Source organism: Chrysochloris asiatica, unplaced genomic scaffold (genome assembly GCF_000296735.1).
Source record: "Chrysochloris asiatica unplaced genomic scaffold, ChrAsi1.0 scaffold00096, whole genome shotgun sequence".
Classification (NCBI taxonomy): Eukaryota; Metazoa; Chordata; class Mammalia; order Afrosoricida; family Chrysochloridae; genus Chrysochloris; species Chrysochloris asiatica.
In genome coordinates, this window is record NW_006408614.1 from 3,482,320 (window position 1) to 3,501,993 (window position 19,674).

Sequence of the window (19,674 nt, forward strand, 5' to 3'; positions counted from 1 at the left end):
CAAAAGATCATTAAAAAGGCAAAAAAGAAGGAAAAGACCAAAGTGGATATCAGAAGAGACTCTGAAACTTGCTCTCCAGCATAGAGATACTAAAGCAAATGGAAATAATGAAGAGGTACAAGAGCTGAATTGAACATTTCAAAGGGAAGCATGAGAAGACAAAGTCAAATATTAAATGAAGTGTGCAAAGACCCAGAGTGAAAGAACCAACAGGGAAGAACACATTGAGCATTTCTCAAGCTGAGGGAATTGAAAAAATTCAAACCTTGATTTGCAACGTTGAAGGATTCTATAGGTAAAATATTGAATGATGCAGAAAGCATCAAAAGAAGATGGCGGTGAGCTAAGCCTTACAATATTCAGTGGGCTTCTGTGGACCCGGTTGGGGACCTGGTTGGCAAGCAGTGTGAGGAGACCTGAGGACTCCTGGGCCCAGAGTCAGTGACGTGGCCACGGAGGACTCAAGTGGAGAATGGAGCTGCCACCTGATGGAAAGAGGGCATGTGCACAAGAACACCCACACTTGCAGATGGTACCCACGTGACCTGGACCGGATGACTGGATGATCAGAGCTCAACCAGGTGAAGGAAGAAAGGGGGGGGGGGGAAAGATTGAGCTGATTCAATCTGATGAACTTGACCTATACCTACGAATGCAGTGACTCAAAAGAGGCAACAAATCCTTACAGCAAGAAACATTCCCACCCTCTCTATACAGAGTAGACAGAGATGGGCAACTTGGACATTGGATACCCAAATGAGGGAGGGACTATAAAGGCAAGAAGTTACTGGCTTACAAGCTTTCAAGAGGGAACCTAAAGCTAGGGGGCATGGAGGAAGGCTGAATCACCAGTGAGTACTATCCAATCTGTCTAGGTGGAGCTGATGAAATGAAATACAGATGGGTTACTCGCGATACTGTAGTGAATAATGGTTATTAAGACGGATTGTGAGGGTTGGAAATGCAAAGGTAGACGTTTTGTAGCAAGGAAGGGAGTGATTATTTCTCCAGTCTAGGAGAAAAGGTCTCTGGGACCACCAACAGAGAAGAGCAGAGAGCGGGACCCTACCAGAGAAGCAGGGACGCCTGAGATGGAGACAGAGACGATCACATGGAGGGATGAAGCAGCTGGGGACTTTGGATCCAGAGAGGGAGAGAGACTGTGGACCAAAGACTGGGGGCGGGGAGGGAAGGGTAAGTGTAGAGGACGGGTTGGGTTTCTAGGATATGCCCTTTGGTTGGAAGATGATGCATGGAGGGGATTGGAATCATGGCAATGAAATGATATACAATGGAATGAAAGTAAAACTAAAGTTCTCTCATGTAAACTATCATATAATTCACAATCAAACATTAAAAAAAAAAAAGATGGAAGGAATACAGTGTCAGTATACCAAGAAGAAAGACGAGGCATTCTACTCCCATAAAGATTTACAGACTTGGAAACTGTATATGGGGTCACTATGAGTCAGAACCGACTCCATGAAACATAATCACCATCATTACCATACCAAAAAGAAATGGTCGATTTTCAACAATTTCAAAAGATACCATATGATCTAGAGCCAATGATCCAAGGTACATTGAAGACTTTGGCAAAGAACAAGGCACCAGGAATTGATGGAATACAAATGGAAATCTTTCAAGAAACTGATGTGGCACTGAAGGCACTCACTCATCTATGCAAAGAAATTTGGACGACAACTACCTGGTCAATTGAAAGAGATCCATATCTGTGCTCATTCAAAGAGAGGTGACCAACATAATGCTTGGTAAAGTGGAGGGTCGGAGAAAAAGAGGAAGACCCCCAATGAGATGTATTGGCACAGTGGCAGCAATGTGCTGCATGTAGCAATGATTGTGAGGTTGGTGCAGCACTGGGCATTATTTCACTCTATTGTTCATAGGGTCTCTATGAGTTGGAACTAACTCAGTGGTACCTAACAACAACAACAACCATCCATACGAAAAATTCAGTCCAGGTAGCAATTTACACTTGGCTCACAGTATCAAATTCTTTTTACCTAGCCAGGTTCTGGTCACAGCTCAGCTGTAACCATCCAAGCTAGGTCAAATGGGTACCAGCTGCAAGTCTGGGAGTTCACACACACCTCCCTGCACTTCAGACCAGCTGGCTCTTTCACTCTCAGCCAAAGCTTCCAGGAGCTAGGTCAGTGCCCATAGACTCAGGAGTTAACATAAGTCCCTAAACTCCAGACCAGTGAGCCCTTCCTCTTTTTTTCTCACATCTCAAGGTCAGTGAGTGTCAATAGAACATGTTCAAACTAAGCCCTGTCTTCGTTGCTGCATTTTCACCAATTCCGCTCACAAGTAGACCCAGGTGGTCACCAGCAAACATATGGCTCACAGGTCCCCTTAAACTGTCAGTCCTAGAAGGGGATTTTCTCTGATGGGCACAGGCATTCCTTGCCTTGATGTCTCCAACACAAACAGCTTGTTTGAAACAAGCTTTTTAAAAACAGTGATTTTTTTCCCCCCTGCTTCCTTTCAATCCTGAATCTCCTGTTCTCTCAGCAGTTCTGGGTGGTTTACATGTCTTTTCAAATGCAGTATTTCCCAACTCTGAAGGATCTGGGTGGGGCTTAGGATTCCACCTAAGGCTCTGTTGTTAAGTGCCACTGAGTTGGTTCTGACTCCTAGTGACACTGTATATGATTTCCAAGGAGCAACTGGTTAGCTTGAACCACTAACTTGCGGTTCAAACCGCATTGCAGTCCAGCGCATTAACTTTGAGCACTACACCTAAGGCTTAGCAAGAAACCTATTTCTAACTCCCTTTTACCAAATCCAAACAAGTATAGGCTAAAGGCGGACTCACAGGCTCTCTGTAATCATCAAAACCAATTCATTTCTGTAATACATGCATATCTGTTTTACATAATAGGCAGGAGAAACCAATCAAACACGTAAACCTTTAAAAAACAGTGAGTTCAATCTTATGCCCATGGGCCTCTGGGCAACTCCAGAAGCTTTTCTCACCTCAGCTGAAGCATGTTATTCCATGCCCCTTGGTTCTTTTTCATATAAAATCTCATGCTTCCATGAGTCTGGAGCCATTGTGATGACTCCTGATTCAACTGCTTAAACCAAGTGGGGACCACGTGTGACTTTCTCTGACTCTACAAGGGAGAAACAGGACTAAATTCAAAATCAGCCCAAGGCCTAGTCCTATAAAGTCAGATATGCCTCCACCCTATATTGTTGTTGTTTTTATGTGCCGTGGAGTCAATTCTGACTCATAGCGACCCTGTACAGGGCTTCCGAGGCTGTAAATCTTTATGGGAGCAGAAAGCCTCATCTTTCTCCTGTGGAGCGGCTGGTAGTTTCAACTGCCACCTTCTATTAGTGCCTTTAAAATCAGTCAGTCTTGAGAACCAATTTAGAAAACACATCCTGTGATTTTGTTTCTTTAGAACTCCATTCTCGGTACCACATTTCATAGGCTGGGTTTTCTAGAGAAGCAAAACCAGTGAAATATATATATATATATATTATATATAAAGAGAAGTTTATTATTAAATAAATGACTTACAATTTTACAGTCGCAGGTCCCCGCCTGAAGAGAGAGAGCACCTTTCCCGTGTGTCCATTATATTAGGAGCAGGCCACACCCCCAAGGAAGCATCATCCCTTCAATTGATTGGCTGCTCATAGCCACTCATCCTAGAGTTAACTATGCCTGTATTAGGTTTCATCACATGGGAATAAGCCCATCTTAACTACTAAACCACTGGAGAGCCTGTCCTAGTTAAGTTGACACAGAACCCTATTACAACCTCTAGTCACATTAACTATTGCTTCCCCCCCCCACCTCCGCCCCGCCATGTTTCCTGCTACCTTCCTCTTTCCTCTGTTACCCTCCTCTTGTTGTATAATGCCTGTTCTGTCACCCATGTTACATGTGTGTACCCTCTAGTCCATGAACATTTAAAGAGGTCTTTGGCAGATTTTCCAAATGCAATATATTGTTTGATTTCTTGATTGCTGCTTCCATGAGTATTGATAGTGGATCCAAACAAAATCAAGTCTTTGACATGTCAATCTTTTTTCCATTTATCATGATTTTTTTTGTTGGTTCATTGGTGAGGGTTTTTTGATTTTCTTAACATTGAGATGCAACCCATACTGAAGGCTGTGGTCTTTGATCTTTATCAGGAAGTATTTTAAGGCCTCTTTACTTTCAGCAAGCAAGGTTGTATCATCTGCATATTGTAGGTTGTTAATGAGTCTTCCTCCAATCTTGATGCCACATTTTTCTTCAGATAATCCATTTTCTTGGATTATTTGCTCAGCATACAGGTTGAATGCAGTCCTGTGTGGTGCTGTGGGTTAATGCGCTGGACTACAAGGCCAGTATGTACTGCAAGGTAGGCAGTTTAAGCTCACTAACTGCTTCTTGGAAACCTTATACAGGGTTGTTATGGGTCGGGACTGACTCGACAGCACTTAACAAACAACAGATTGAATAAATATAGTGAAAGAATATAACCCTGGCACAAACCTTTCCTGATTTTAAACAATTACTGAATTGGTAAACAATTACACACTGGTCCCCTTGTGTGAGAAATGTTGTCGATACTGACAAATGCTCAAGTAGTCCAACATGTACTCATTTTAAAGAGAGAGAGGTTTTCTTTATTTCATTTTGCAATATCAGGCACCCAGTACACAGGGCATGGCTGGCTTGAAAACAGTTTTATTCTCCTGTCTTGGAAAAAGCCCCTCCTCCATTTCCCCAGTTTACTGGGTGTTTTGGAGTTTACAGTCTTTCCCATATTTTGACTACTAGTCCATACTGGGAGCATTCTCATGTAAAGTTAGTTTCAGCCCCCTCCCCATGAACTTCCCCTATTTCCTTGATGTGTGTATTCTTATTTTAAGAGTCTATTTGGTCAAATTAGTCTCTTCCTCTCCTCTGAGCTCCCTTTTGTTATGCCAGCCTGCTATCCCCAAGATTCCCCTTAATCCTGAAGATGGATCACCCCAAAAGCTATTTCTCACGCCTTGTTCTTTTCAAATGACTGCCTATGTTCAAGAACCCTCATGAACACAATTAAGTGTTCTGACATACCCGTTCTTTGCAATGTTATCCATAGTTTGTCATGATCTATCATGATCCACACAGTAAATAAAACACAGGTAAATACTTTTGGTATTCTCTGCATTCAGCCAAGATCTATGAAGTCAGCAATGATATCCCTCATTCCATGCCCTCAACTGAATCCTGCTTAACCTCTGGCCATAGTCTGCCAATGTATTGTCACAGTTGTTACTGATTTATCTTTAGCAAAATTTTACTTCCATGTGATATTAATGATAATGTCTGATGATTTCTGCATTCTGTTGGGTCACCTCTCTTTGGAATGGGCATAAATATGGAGCTCTTCCAATCAGTTGGCCAGGTCGTTGTCTTCAAAATTTCTCAGCATAGATGAGTGAGTGCTTCCTGTGCTGCATCAGTTTGTTAAAAGATTTCAATTTGTATTTAATTAATTCCTGGAGCCTTGTTCTTTGCGAATGCCTTCAGAGTACCTTGGACTTCTTCCTTTAGTACCATTGACTCTTGATCATATGCTACTTCTTGACATGGTTGAACACTGAGCAATTCTTTTTAGTACAGTGACTCTGTATATTCCTTTCATGTTCTCTTGATAATTTCTGCATCCTTCAATATTTCAAGTCGAGGTTTGAATTTTTTATTCAGTTCTTTTAGCTTGAGAAATGCTGGGCATATTCTCCCTTTTTGGTTTAACTCTGGGTCTTTGCACGTTTCATTCTAATACTTTTTCTTCTCGAGCTGCCCTTTGAAGTTTTCTGTTTTGCTCTTGTACGTCCTCATTTCTTCCATCTGCTTTAGCATCTCTATGCTGGAGAGCAAGTTTCAGAGTCTCTTCTGACATCCATTTTGGTCTTTCTTTCCTTCTTAATGACCTTTTGCTTTCTTCCTGTATAATGTTCTTTAAAGGAGCTCTGGTAGCGTAGTGGTTACGAATCAGGCTGAGAACCTTACAGTCAGTAGTTTGAAACTACCAGCAGTTCCATGGGAGAAAGATGAGACTTTCTGCTCCCATAAAGATTTATAGCCTCGGAAACCCTGTACAGGGTCGCCATGAGTCGGAACCGAATCCACGGGACATAACAACAACAACAATGTTCTTTATGTCATCTCATAACTTTTCTGGTTTTTGGTCATTAGTATCTAGTGCATCAAATCTGTTATTGAGATGATCTTTAAATTTAGGTGGAATATATTCAAGGTCATATTTTGGCTCTCATTGACTTGTTTTCATTTTCTTCAGTTTCAGCCTGAACTTGCATAAGAGCAATTGCTGGTCTGTTCCACAGTCTGTCCCTGGCCTTGTTTTGACTGATGATATGGAGTTTTTCCACTGTCTCTTTCCACAGATGTCGTCAATTTGATTTCTGTGTATTCTCTCTGGTGAGGTCCATAGATAAAGTTGTCTTTTATGTTGTTAAAAAAGGTATTTGCATGAGTAAGTCATTTGTTGTTATTGTTAAGGTTCTGACTCACAGTGACCCTGTATAGTAGGGCTTCCTGGTGGGCTTGAAATGCTGACCTTGTGGTTCACTGTCCAGTGCTGATCCATAGTGCCACACCAGAAGTCTTACAATATTACACCAGGCAGAGGTAGGAGATGCTTATCATTGCACCTGTGGTGCCTGTAGCCATTCTGACAGGCCTATCTTCTCCAAGGTACGAATTTTGTCATATTTAGATTTTCCTGTGCAGCTAGAGCTTGGCATGTTGCTTCCAAAACCTTTCACGACCTGACTGATCCCAGCCTCTGAATTTCTCATTTCTAATACCTAAGCTGTGTTTCCAGCCACTTTGAGGTTTTGTTTTGTTTTTTAACATCAATATATGCTGCAAAAGGCAAGACTCTGTGACTGAGGCCACCATTTCTTGGCCTGAAAATGTTTATTTTCCTTTCACTTTTTGCTTGGAAGATTTCTTCCCACCCCCAACTTATTCTCTTCTATGCTCCCAAAACTCATTGGTGATGATTTTTAACTCCTCTGTGACCCATGGGACAAATAGCACCCACCTACATTTTCATTCACTGTGGCTTATTGGGCAGTCTCTGCAGCAGTTGGCAGGGAACCTATATGAAGGTTTGAAACAAGAAAAGGGCATGTGCTTTAAATTACTGTTTTTACAGGGTGTCTGACTGCTAACTAAAAGGTCAGTGGTTCGAAACTGCCAGCTGCTCTGCCAGCTGCTCCACCAGCCCTCCATGGGAGAAAGACGTGGCAGTCTGCTTCTGTAACGATTTACAGCCTTGGAAACCCTAGGGAACAGTTATACTGTCCTTTAGGGTTGTTAGGACGGCAACCCTAGATGATTGCTATGAGTTGGAACCAACTCCATGACGACACCTAACAACAATAACATGATGGCAAAAATGTTTGTTACTTGGAAGTTACCGTTCTCACCCTGATTCCAGGTCCCTGTGAATACTACATTTTTAGGCACCCTAAGGTAGTGGGTTTCATGTTGGACTGCTAACTGCAAAGTCAGCAGTTCAAATCCACCAACAGCTTCATAAGAGAAAAGATACGATTTTCTGCTCCTGTAAAAATGTATGGCCTCGGAGTTTCCACCACCTCCGCCAAATTGTATGCATCTGTCAAGGGATCTAGAAGGGATTCAGAGAAACTTTATGTGCCCCACATAATCCTACCTGCTCCCCCACTCCCCCCCCCCTTTTCTTCATCTTCCAAACCTGGAAGACTGTGGTGTATGTATACTTTAAACGAACCATTTAAAATGTTTAATGGCATGACATTATTTAGCTATCTTCCCAAATGAATGACCTTGTGTTCATACAGCCATTGTTGGCTCAGCCCATCTTTTGCATATTTTAAAACAGTTTCTGAGACTATGGTCTCTGACGTCAGATAGCCAGGTTCCAATGTGACCGTTTACACTTACGAGCTTTTGGCTTTGAGGCTTAATTAACTCACCGCAAAATTAGATAAATATTACAGGTCATGGAATACTGTTAAAAGTAGTAATATTATATGGCACATGGGGAAAAAATGCTCCATAAATCGTAGTTGTCATTATGTGTACAAACTCAAAGTTGGCCAAAATGGCCATAGAGCACACCTGAAGGGAAAAGCACAGCCAGTGGGGGTGGATTTCGGGCTCAGGATGCGAATCACGATGGTTGGGCTCAGGCGCACGTAAGCTGCAATCCTCTCTTTAGGTCTTTTGCCATCTTCCTCCCACCCGGAGTCCGGACTCCAGCCCTGCCCTGGACCCACTCCTTATAGAAGTCCGATCCCTGAAACTGAGATCGCAGTGAGGGAACATTGTGGGGGCGGAACTCTAGTGCAGCGGGAGGAGGCTTCCGGGGGGAACGGCATAGGCAACGGGTCGGCGGAGGCAGAAAGGCACCGGACGCCGTGCCGACCATGGACGCTTGACAACCTGCGGGCAGGCGCCGGGAGGCCGAACCAGCGACTTAGAAGCCAGGGAAGCGGCGTGGACAGGTAGGGGCCGGCGAGAGGACGGGGCCGGCGAGAGGACGGCGCGCCGGTCTCGATCGGACGGCCCAGCCTCGCGCTCGCCTCCGGGAAAGCCCTCGCACGCCGCCCCGCCCCCGCCGGGTGGAGCACGCCCCGCGGCTTCTTACTCCGCGCCCGCGGCCCAGCGTGGAGCACACTGCCGGCGTTAGGTCCCGTTCGGCCTGCGACCCCCTAGCATACGCGCCGCGTCTGCGCTTGCTCCCCGACTCCCCAAAGGCTGCCCCTACGCCTTGCTCCTGCCCATTAGAATTGCGCCCTTCCCTGACGGCAGTCCTCCTGTCCAGACGGTAGCCGCCGCCTCGGATCTTCCTCCTCCAGAAGAAAGCGGGTATCTTCCTGCCCCCACAGGGTTTGACCCTAAACGAGATTTTGAGGGGAGAATTGAGACTATGTCTATATCGTTGTCTCCTCTCCACACTAGCCCCTTTTATCAGGTCTCTGTAGACACATGCCATCCGTCTCCTCCCACTTATCCACTCGGAACGGGGGTGGGTGGGTTCCCTGCCCCTTTTAGCCAACATCTCCAAACACACCCACAGCCACCTTGCCCTTCTTGGAGTCCTTTGTTTCTTGGAGGTGGTGGTGATGTGCTGAGGAGTCGGTTCCGACTCACAGCGACCCTGCATAGGCTGTAAATCTTTACGGGAGCAAAAGCCTCATCTTTCTCCCGCGGACCGGGCAGGTAGTTTCGAACTGCTGACCTTGAGGTTGTCAGCACCTCACTTTTTCTGTTCTTGGTTGTCGTTGTTTATTTAACCTTTTTTTTTAGTACTGTCGAGTCAGTTCTGACTCATATTGATTCTGTATAGGGTTTCTGAGGAGTGACTGGTGAGTTTGAACTGCTGGCCGTGCCGTCTAGTTCTTACCCGACAGTGCCACATCAGGGCTCTGTAGCTGGGAAGACCTTCTTATGTGAGCTAACACTTGTTTCCCGAATACTTTGTAAGTGCAGCTCTTTGTGCCAGTTTCCACAGGAAAACTTCGTTTCTCATGCACCAAAGTACCCTTCCTTGAATCATTCTCTGCTTCGCTCTGCTACACCCTCTGTCCTTAATTTGCAGTGGATTTAAGCATTGGGCAGCTAACTGCAAGGTCAGCTGTTCAAACTCACCAGCTGCTCCTTTGGAGACAGATGGAGGTGGTCTGCTCCCATAAAGATCGACATCTTGGAAACCTTAAGGAGTATTTCTACTCTGTCCTATAGAGTCACTGTGAGTTGAAATCGACTCCATGACGGTGGGTTTTGGCTTCCGTGTGTGTCATTCTTGGGGGGTTAACCGTATACAGATGCCTACAGAGTAGGTGTACAAGAGGGCTTCAAAATGTTGATGGAAAAATGGACTTAAAAGATACTGGAATTTCCCCACCACTTTTTGAAGCCGCTTCATACAGTGTGTAACCATATAGATACGGTACACAGTTGAGGGACCTTTTTGGGTAACACGATATCTTCACTGTTTCCTAAATCCTCTTCTTATTGCTTTCCTGAAGTTTTGTATGAGCATAAGTTCAGAAGTCATGTTTTGTAAAAAGACAATTATCAGGAAATGGCCCTGTATCAGGGCTTCCTCATGGAGTCACACAGTATGTACCTTCCTAGTTTAACTCTGTTGCTGCTTATCTTTCAACGTGATTTTTCTCCTTTTTTCATGCTGAACTAACTTCTTCAGTGACTGGAGACCTTTCTTGTGTGCGGTTTGTGGTTGAAGGACCCTGTCCCTGATCAACAAAATGGCATTGCAGCTTCCTTGTATGTCACTGACTGTAGTTCTAATGTGGACTACAAAATGGGAGCTGTAACTGCCTTTGTGCTGTGGATAGGACAGTACCTTCTTTTGTTAGCCCTAAGAGTCTCATCAGTGGGATGGATATAAAATGGCTACTGATAAACTCCTGCCTGGGGCTTGGGTTCTGGTCAGGTGTAAGGAATCAGCTGTATTGCCTCTAGCAGATGGGACTGGAGAGGCTTTTACAAAGAGTGTCCCAAACCTCGGAACAAGTACAAAACCCAAAACCCACTGCCGTCGAGTTGATTTCCAACTCTTCTAAGACAGTAGAATTGCTTCCTAGGGTTTCCAAGGCTACAAATCTGTATACAAGAGCAGAGCGCCTCATCTTCCTCCTGCATCTCAGCTGGTAGTTTCCAATCACGGGCACCGACCTTTCATTTAGCAGCCCAGCCCTCAACCTACTGTACCCTCAGGGCTCCTGAGGAGGACAAGATTCCCGTTAAGTCCAGGTTGATGCCCAGACATCTATCAAAGTGGTCATTGTGTCTGACTCGGAGTTCTTTGTTCTTTATGAGCACCCTCAGTTCTTCTGGTATGGGTTCCAATGGCAAATAAACATCCAACTGCATTGCAAAGAGAAAAGAGGAATGACTGGTACTTTTCTTTTGGACAGATATCAAGATCAGAGAATGGCAGGTGAACAGAAACCCTCAAGTAATCTCTTGGAACAGTTTATTCTACTAGCCAAAGGCACCAGTGGCTCAGCCCTCACCGCTCTCATAAGCCAAGTCCTGGAGGCTCCTGGAGTGTATGTCTTTGGAGAACTGCTGGAGCTGACCAATGTGCAGGAGGTAAGCTGTTCCCAGACACTTGCTCTATCATCTCTACGTCTTTCTGTGATTCTTCGAGTATCCAAGGAACTGCAGTTGAGGCAGCATTGTGGACCCTGGTAAAGGAGGGGACAGGGCAGGAAAGGGATCCTTCTAGTGAATATTTTCATCTGAACGTAGGGTGGAATTAAATTGGCTTGCTAACAATCAGAAAGATAGAAGAAAAAAATCACATTGAAATTGATAAAAGTCGTTTGGCCTGATGCTTGTTTAATAGAGGAGGTTTCAGGTATTCTGAGGGACACAAACCCTGCCATAGTAATCTAGGTCAGGAAGATTGGCCTGCCCATGAGCAGCAGGAATGATGCCTACTGGCAGTCAGCTAGACTTGAATCAGGAAGATACTGTCCAGTGAAAGAGGGCAATGTTGGATTGAAGTGTGTTGTTTGCTGCTGTCGAGTCGTTTCCAACTTACAGTGACCCTGGCTAGGAATTTTGAGACTGTAAATCTTTGTAGCAGCAGAAAGCCTTGTTGTTCTCCCTCATAGCGACTGGTGGGCTTGAACCGCCAATCGTGTGGTTTGCAATCTAGTATTTATCCTAATGAGCCATCATGCTCCCTTGAGCTAAAGTAGATGTGTTACAAAGTTATGGCATGAAAAGCTGGGAAGGAGTCCTTTTTGCTTTGTTTGTGTGTTGAGTTTGCTGTTGCTGTTAAGACCTGGGCTATCCAACTTTTGTCATTGTGCCTTAAAACAGGAGAAGGGCTGTTGGAAATGACCAGCTAGAGCAAAGAGATGGAAAACAACCTATGCTTTTCAACTCTACTGTGCACTTGTGGTTTTTTACTATAAATTGTTATGTAGGGTTTGTCTTCTCTACTAGATTGTAAGTTCTCAGAGCTTAACCTACATCGGGCACATTATAGACTTTCAGTAAAAAAAAAAGTAATTGACCAGAGATGAAAAGAATTCGGTTCTTTCCTAGAATTAGGTTCCTTTTTCAACAGAAGAGCTGACTAAGGGGTGATTTGTTTCCTTTAGGTTCATGAAAAGCCTGAGTAAATAGACCAAGTGGTTGTTTGGTATCTGAAGATTGGTTAAGAGGAGATGGATGAAAATTCTAGGCAGACAGACCGTATTGGTTGAGACCAGTGGGAGAGGTTTTGGAGTTTCTACTTGAGAAGTTACTTCATCGCACCTAGTTTTGTAGTCACCTGTGTGAAAGGTGTGGCTGGAGTCTGCTGGTCTTGATGAGCTCCCTTCCAGCTCTGATTCAGGAGGTTCTTGGTAGCCTGAGAAGGTAGACTGGTTAGCAAATCATCTTTTCTCTGCCCGTAGTTTATTTCCTACATGGACTAGCTGTCTTTCAGGTTGGCAGTTAAGGATGCAGTTCTTGGAGCCCCTTTTTTAACAGAGGGCTGAAATGAAATGGTATTGCTGTTGGTGTTCACAGAACACCCCTCTCTAGACTTCACTGAGTTTGGTAAATGAGAGAACTAAGAGGGGCGTGTCTGTGAGTAAAAGGAAGATGCAGTCGAGAGTAATTTCAGGTGGAGCAGTTGCACTTCTTTGACAAGGGACCTTTGCCATCCGCATCAAGGAGGAGTAAGTAACTGTAATGACAGCTTCTGTCTGGGGATGCTGCGATCCTCGTGCTTTGTCCTATCCTGACTCCTGTGTGGCCCCCTTCTGCTGTGCTCCTCTAGCCCGGATACCATAGTCCACATGTGTCTCTTGATACTTGGAGCCAAACCTCAGCTTTGCTCAGTTTGGCTGGCGAGTGGCTGGATCTGTACCTGCCAAGCTGGTGTGTGGACAGCCGCTCCAGCCATGGCTGACTGGCACCGGGATCCTGAGGAGATGTGAATTGCTTAGTGCTTTATGCACGTGTGTGGGAAACTTGGGTGTCCTGTGTCGAGCATGAAATGTCAAGCATTTCTTCCTGAGAAGGAAAAATGAACTTTGGGGTTTTAATCATCTTACGTACTTTTTCCGCAGTCAGAATTGGAAGGGAATCTCTGGGGTTGACTAATCATACAATAGAGGAAATACGGCCACAGCATCTTCGGCACGTGGCCCCCACCCTCAGTGTGAACACTTGCAGTGATCGATAGGCAGCTTGGTTTGTGGTGAACTTTTGTTTCCTCCGCAGCTGGCAGAAGGAGCCAATGCTGCTTATTTGCAGCTGCTGAACTTGTTTGCCTATGGGACATACCCCGACTACATAGGTGAGTTGGGACGCTGGTTAGTGTGGCTGTGAGTTTGGGATATGAAGCATGGGGTGGGTACTGCTTGGCTTGGCTGCTTCAGCTTTACCGGGCTCTGAGGTGACTTCGTAGTGAATGTCCCTTGTCAGCTTTTACCTCTTGGTGGGTCAAGTGGGGCCTATGTTTATACACCTCCCCCTCTAACCTACTGCCATCGAGTCAGTTCCGACTCCTAGCAGCGACCCTCTGGCACAGAGTAGAAGTGTCCTGTCGGGTTTTCACGGGTACAGATCTTCATCCACATATTTGTTGTTGGTGGTGAGTGCCGTCAAGTCAGTTCTTGCTCACAGTGACCTGAGGTACAGCTGGTGAGTTTGAACTGCTGACCTTGTTTCTCTTACAGTACCACGCCAGGACCCCACAGAGAGCCCTGCTTGTTTCCTAAATGAGAGTTTGGAGGGCTGCTGTTTACAGCACCCTTAGGACTCTTGTGAAATGTCAGATTGAAATGCTTTAAATGTTGTCCAAGTAATATCACCCTGTTGAGGGAAATGGCGTCCTGGTGTGGCACTGTAGGCTAAGCACTGGACTGCAAAGTCGTTGATTCAGACTCACCAGTCGCTCCTCACGATGAGTCGGAACTCACTCCATGGTGCTTCACAACAACAACTGAGGAAATCAGAAAGTGGAAGCAGTCCCTCATAGTTGGCCACTCTGAAGGTCCTGGGGTGCTGATCTTTTCCCTCCTCAGACCTTCTCACGTAGGTGCCATGTGACTCGGTGCATTTTCAGTTGTTTTTTTGTTTTTGTTTTTTTAAATCAAAAATGTTATTTCCAAGCTCTTCAAAGACTATTACAAATACAAAGTAACCTTATAAAGTATCCCAAATCAAATCAGAGGCTTATAGTAAAATAAAACACTTGTGATAGTAAAAAAAATTTTTTTTTAGGTTGTAATATTTTCACAGACTTAAACCATATTTAACCATTTGCAATGTTCTATAGGTCGTATCTTAAACATTTTCAAAGGTATAAAGTGGCATTTTTCTAAGTGTAATGAAAAATTAGTACAGGAACTTAAGACAATAGCCAAATTGGTTTCATACACAAGATGGGGCAACCTAACATATAGTACAACATAAACCTTTCCAAACAAGTGTGATAAGAAACAGCTCCCATGATTAGGGTTAAAAATAAACTGTATTCTCATTTAGAAAAATTCTGCATCCATTATTAAAGCCCAGTCTTCCCCAAAATTTTATACAGTTAGTTCCAGGTTATGAGCATCTGACTTACATACAACCCATTATTACAAACCAATCCCCATAAAGCCTAATATATTAAAATTCTGAGGTACATACAATGGATCATAATAACAAATGGACACATTTTGTGATGTACATCAAAATATTTTTATAAAACATGTTAAGCATGTTTTAGTGTATCTGGAAGTGTTCTTTAATACTTTTTATACATAGAATGGTATACTATGTAATAAGACTTATGACTAACTGACATTAGATATGAACCACACCTAACTTCCAATTTAAATACAAATCCGACTTAGGAATGGAACTCAGTTATAATCTGGAGACTGCTTATACTTGCTTATCTTCATTTAGAAATGAGGAAAACAAATTTTTGTTAAGGTACAAAAATCTTAGGGGCAAATTATAAATATCAATTTTTTTTTAATAAGCAAAAAGATTTTTCTTCTTAAAATGTAAATATCTGGTAAACAAAACGTACATGATATTCCAGGTACAGAAATAACAATAATTCCTTTATAAGGAAGGTATATTTTGGTGTGTTTGGTGGAAAATGTTCGCTTGTCTTAAGTATAAAGCATGTTACCAAAAGGAACAGGCTATTATTATTTCAAGTTTTCCTCCTTTACCTAGTCTGCTTATTTGAGCAAAACCCCATCAATTTCTATATAATTTTGGTTATAAGACCAGGTCACAAGAAAGGTCTCAAATACCTAAAAGTTGTTTGGCTAGAGAGAAATGGTTTCTTGAAACTTGGAGACAGTCATTCATCACTTCATACTTGAAGGCATTCCTTACTTAGTGAGCTTCTTCCCTATAGTGTTCAGAGTAAAGCACAGGATCTAGGCTCCCGAAAGGGGTTGCTTCCAGTTGGAACACCAACCAGCAGGGCATCCTTGCAAGCATTCTGCATGCAGTACTGTTGAAGCTCTGCAGCTGCTTGAGATACCTTGATCCTCTCTACACTGGCCTGCAACTTGAGCTGCTCCATCAGGCGCTGCAAGGCGGTCACGCTGGGCCTGGAAGACATGGTGGCAACGGCCTTTGTGTGCATTTTTATATCTTGGCCTTTTCACTTCTTTTATAAGCATTTACCCTTTTTTTTTTTGGTCTTTGTGGTCATTTTAAACATTCTGTGTTCCATCGACAGCTCATTCTCATTTCAGGCGTCTGAGTTTTAAATTTGAATCTTAAGTATCAGGAATGAGGTGCTTACCCAAACTTACTTTCTTCCCAAACGATCTTTTCCTGGCTTCCCGCATCTGTTTTAGTGGTACAGTGATGGCTGACACTCAGGGCCTTCCCTCCTCTCTCCCTGACTCCCCTTCTTTCCCCCTGGTTGTTTCTGCTTCCCCCTGAGGCTGTCAGACTGCACAGCTTTCTGGTATGCCACATTGGTTCTCAGCTTTGCCTGTGTCCCCCCGTGCTGTGTGTGCTACCTGTCTCTCCATCCTCACTTAAGACAGAGGCAGCATTGCGTAGACTCGGAACCAGGCTGCTTATGTTTAAGGCCTAGCTCCGTTCCCACTGGTTGTATGTGCTTTGGCACACAACTTCAGTGCCTTAGTTGTGTACTAACACCCACTGCCATCAGGTCGATTCTGGCTTGTTAGGTACCCAGTAGGATAGAGTGGAACTGCTCCCTAGGTGTTCTGAGGGGAGTGGGGTTTGAACCACTGCAGTTACCAGCTGAATGCTTAACCCACTCCACCACTAGGACTCCTAGTGTAACAATACAGGTTCTCTGCCTGCACTCCTTACGAGCTGTTTGCAAATTTAAAATTGGGGGGCTTGAAAAAGGTTCATGTGATGCATGTGGCTTTTTGTGCGGCTGTCCCAGAGGGCTGTGGCAGCACCTGGAATCTGACAGCTGCACTTTGGCAGGAGAACAAGTGAATGTTCACAGCAAATGGCATCAAAACCCTGCGGCAGTGCAGGTCGGAAACTGCTGCTGGATGAATTTTGGCACCGTGCTTTAAGACAAAATCAGTTTAGATTCAGTTTTGTGACCTTCAGAATTCTAGGTAAGGTTTGAGGACATTTGGAATCTTAACCTCGTAGGGTTGTGAGGATTAACTGGCTGTGTGTGTCTGTGTGTGAATGGGCACTCAGCAGAGCTTGCCATACGTGGTAGCTGTGGTAGCTGTGATGGTGGCCATTCCATTTTGCTCAGCCTTCATGGCTCTTCTTAGTCGCCATCTCCTCCATGAAGCCTGCCCTGCTCCCTGTCAGCTCCTCGCGAGAGCGCTGTTGTTTCTGGCTTGCTTGCTTGCTCCTTGTGGTTTGCCCCTCTCTTCTGGTAATCCTGCTGATCCTTTGTAGCTGCTGAGATGCCTGATGTAAAACTGGGACAAGCCCAGGACCAGGAAGTTGCCCATTTCAGGTGGATAGTGCACCTAGACTTGTGCAGCCCTGCAAGAACTGCTGAGTCCCCCTTGATGCCCCTGAACCACATAAGACAGTGCATTGCACATGGCAGAGGCCCAAGCAAGAGGAGATGCTGCATCATTTAGTGTGCTGCCTGGTGAGACAGAACCCCCTGTGCCGAGAGACTCACTCTCTCCCTCTTAAAGCACACAGCCCTCCACAGAAGACAGGAGGTGCCCCCTGGGAATAAACACCAAGTCAGCACAGCAAATCAGGGAGATGTGATGTGGGGAGTCTGTGAAGTCATTCCACAAAAGAATTATACTAACTTCCTTTTGTGTCTTGATTTCTGTGGTGGGTGGGACTGAGCAGCCAACAAGGAGAGCCTGCCAGAACTGAGCATCGCTCAGCAGAACAAGTTGAAGCACCTTACCATCGTGAGCCTGGCCTCGAGGATGAAGGTACAGTCCCGATCCCTGACCTGGTGTCTTCCTCACCCCGAGCCAGCCCATCCCAGTGGCAACACACAGTAAAGTCTCATCGTATGTGTTTATGATTTGCTTGGCAAAGAAAGAAAGGGAGAGAGATAACACTTCACATAATGCAAGGAATTATTTACTAACTGTTGGCGTTCAGGAAAAGTCCGGCCAGGAGTCGCTGTGACTCAGTCGGTCTCAGTCCTGGCATGCCCTGATGCCTTGTGTGGCAGAAGCATCTTGCCAAGTGACAAGGAGGCCAGGCTTACAGGGATGTCTCTTCCAAACAACACCCGTGTCTTGAGGCAGGCCACCATTCAGCCGTTGCTCAGTGGACTGGGCCACTGTGGAGGGAAGACGCGCTGTGCTGGACAGCATGCTCTCTGGTTGTCCTCTGCTGGGCAGAGCAGCCAGTTCTTTGCCTGCTTGGGTTGGAGGCTGGCACCCATTTGCCATTTGATGCAGACTTTCAGGCTTCTGGGAGGTGGTGGCATAGTGGCATGTCCGGAGCAGCTCCCTTTTCTTCCATATGAGGAGTTTTGAAATTCTGAATATTTCCAGGCTCTCAGAGCTGAAGTCTGGTTGAGGTTTAGAACACGTTCTCAGATGCCGTGAGGGATTGGTTAGCTCTCCGTAGCCCTCACAGCTCCTGTGTCCATCTTGTGCTGCCATAGATGCTAATGATTCTCTCCAGCCCCAAGGCAGCTGTGGCCTGTGGGGCAGACCTGTGGATTGCATGCTACCTGAGAGTGTATGTGACCCCCATCTGCCTTGCCAACAGTGCATCCCCTACTCCGTGCTCCTGAAGGACCTGGAGATGCGGAATCTGCGGGAGCTGGAGGATCTCATCATCGAGGCTGTCTACACTGACATCATCCAGGGCAAGCTGGACCAGCGGAACCAGCTGCTGGAAGTGGACTTCTGCATTGGCCGGGACATCCGCAAGAAGGACATCCACAATATCGTCAAGACCCTGCACGAATGGTGAGACTGAGGGTGGGGGTCTATCTAGCCTGTGTCCTGGGCCTCTGCTTGCAGCGCAGTGCTCTGCAGGTGTCTGCTGCCCTCTGGGGGGCACTAGGGGTCTTCTTGCAGGAAGCCAGAGAGGAGGGAGCTACACTTGTGAGGGCAGCCAGATGGCAGTAGACCTGCTTTCAGTCCTCCTGGTGCTTGGCTGGGGATTGTTCTTGTCTCTGCAGCGTGGAATGCTGGGGGGCTGTGTAAACTGCTCAAGATAGCAGCTGGTGCCTCTGGAGCCTGACTCTGTGGTCATCCGTGGCCCCCCCCTCCCCTTGCCCCCCAATCCTGTGCTGTCCAAACTTGGCTTCAGAGCCCACCTAGTGGCATCTTTGGACAAGAAAACCCACATTCAGAGTCTTCTCAAGGGCAGGGCTAGTGTGATAGGGAAGAACTCTGAACTCATGCAGGATATTTGCGACTACAGTCAGGCAGATAAGAAGAATTAGGCATTTGCTTATCCTGTGGTGTAATGGGATTGGATGTTGGTGGCCTGGTTAGCGTTCCTCGAGGGTTTGCTGCGGAGTTACTGAGGGCTCAGGGAGCCGGTGAGCTTCATTGGGGAAGCAGTGTGGGTATAATTGGAGTTGAGCAGAGTGTGTCCCAGGAAGGCTTGGTACGGTTGTTAGGGTAACCTTGGTCCAACAGAAGGAAACACTGCCCGATATGCTTGTGGCTTTGTGCAGGGGGGCCAGGGGAACTTGTAACAAATGAAATCTCTGGATTATCCCCAAGAGCCATATCCTTGGGTGACTGGCCCAGCTTTGGTGCCCTGAGGACCCTCACTTCACTACTATTGGTGCCCCAGACATGTGGCCCCACTCCCATTTTCTGTGCACATGTGGCCCCCAGTGTCTGTCTTTCTTAATAGATTCTGAAGCTATTAAATCAGAATAAAAGGGAAATAAACTTAGAAAATCCCGAAACCCAAAATGGTCTGGCATACCAAATTTAGGTTTCGAATCTCACTCAAGTTGATGATCCTGTTCCACTTTTGAGATGGTGTACTGGGGTTTCCATGGCCCTCATGCCATGTAGTCTCCTGTCTTTCAGCATGAGCATGTGTCCTCCCATCCCAGGCTGTGTGCCTGGGGAGAATTGGAAACCCTCTGGTGAAGGGTCGGAGTTAAATTTGAAACAAAATTGGTACAAAGAGAGGCATGGCAAATACTGTGCAGCAGTGTTCACAACTTTTGACTCTTA

The 19,674-nt window shown here is 45.4% G+C and overlaps 1 protein-coding gene across 2 annotated transcripts in view; it reads left to right on the top strand.

Moving 5' to 3' along the window:
• Positions 1-8,450: 8,450 nt before the first annotated feature.
• The window catches only part of COPS7B (COP9 signalosome subunit 7B), a 21,450-nt gene continuing 10,226 nt past the window's right edge, over positions 8,451-19,674 (top strand). Inside the window, exons 1-5 of one of the 2 annotated variants that reach the window (XM_006866742.1) lie at positions 8,451-8,538; positions 10,978-11,155; positions 13,289-13,364; positions 17,351-17,439; positions 18,236-18,438. In XM_006866742.1, the coding sequence (XP_006866804.1) occupies positions 10,994-11,155; positions 13,289-13,364; positions 17,351-17,439; positions 18,236-18,438 (530 nt within the window). In that variant the 5' untranslated portion in view covers positions 8,451-8,538; positions 10,978-10,993. Of the gene's footprint in view, positions 8,539-10,977; positions 11,156-13,288; positions 13,365-17,350; positions 17,440-18,235; positions 18,439-19,674 lie in introns of those variants that run through there. The other variant, XM_006866743.1, reaches the window with a different exon arrangement.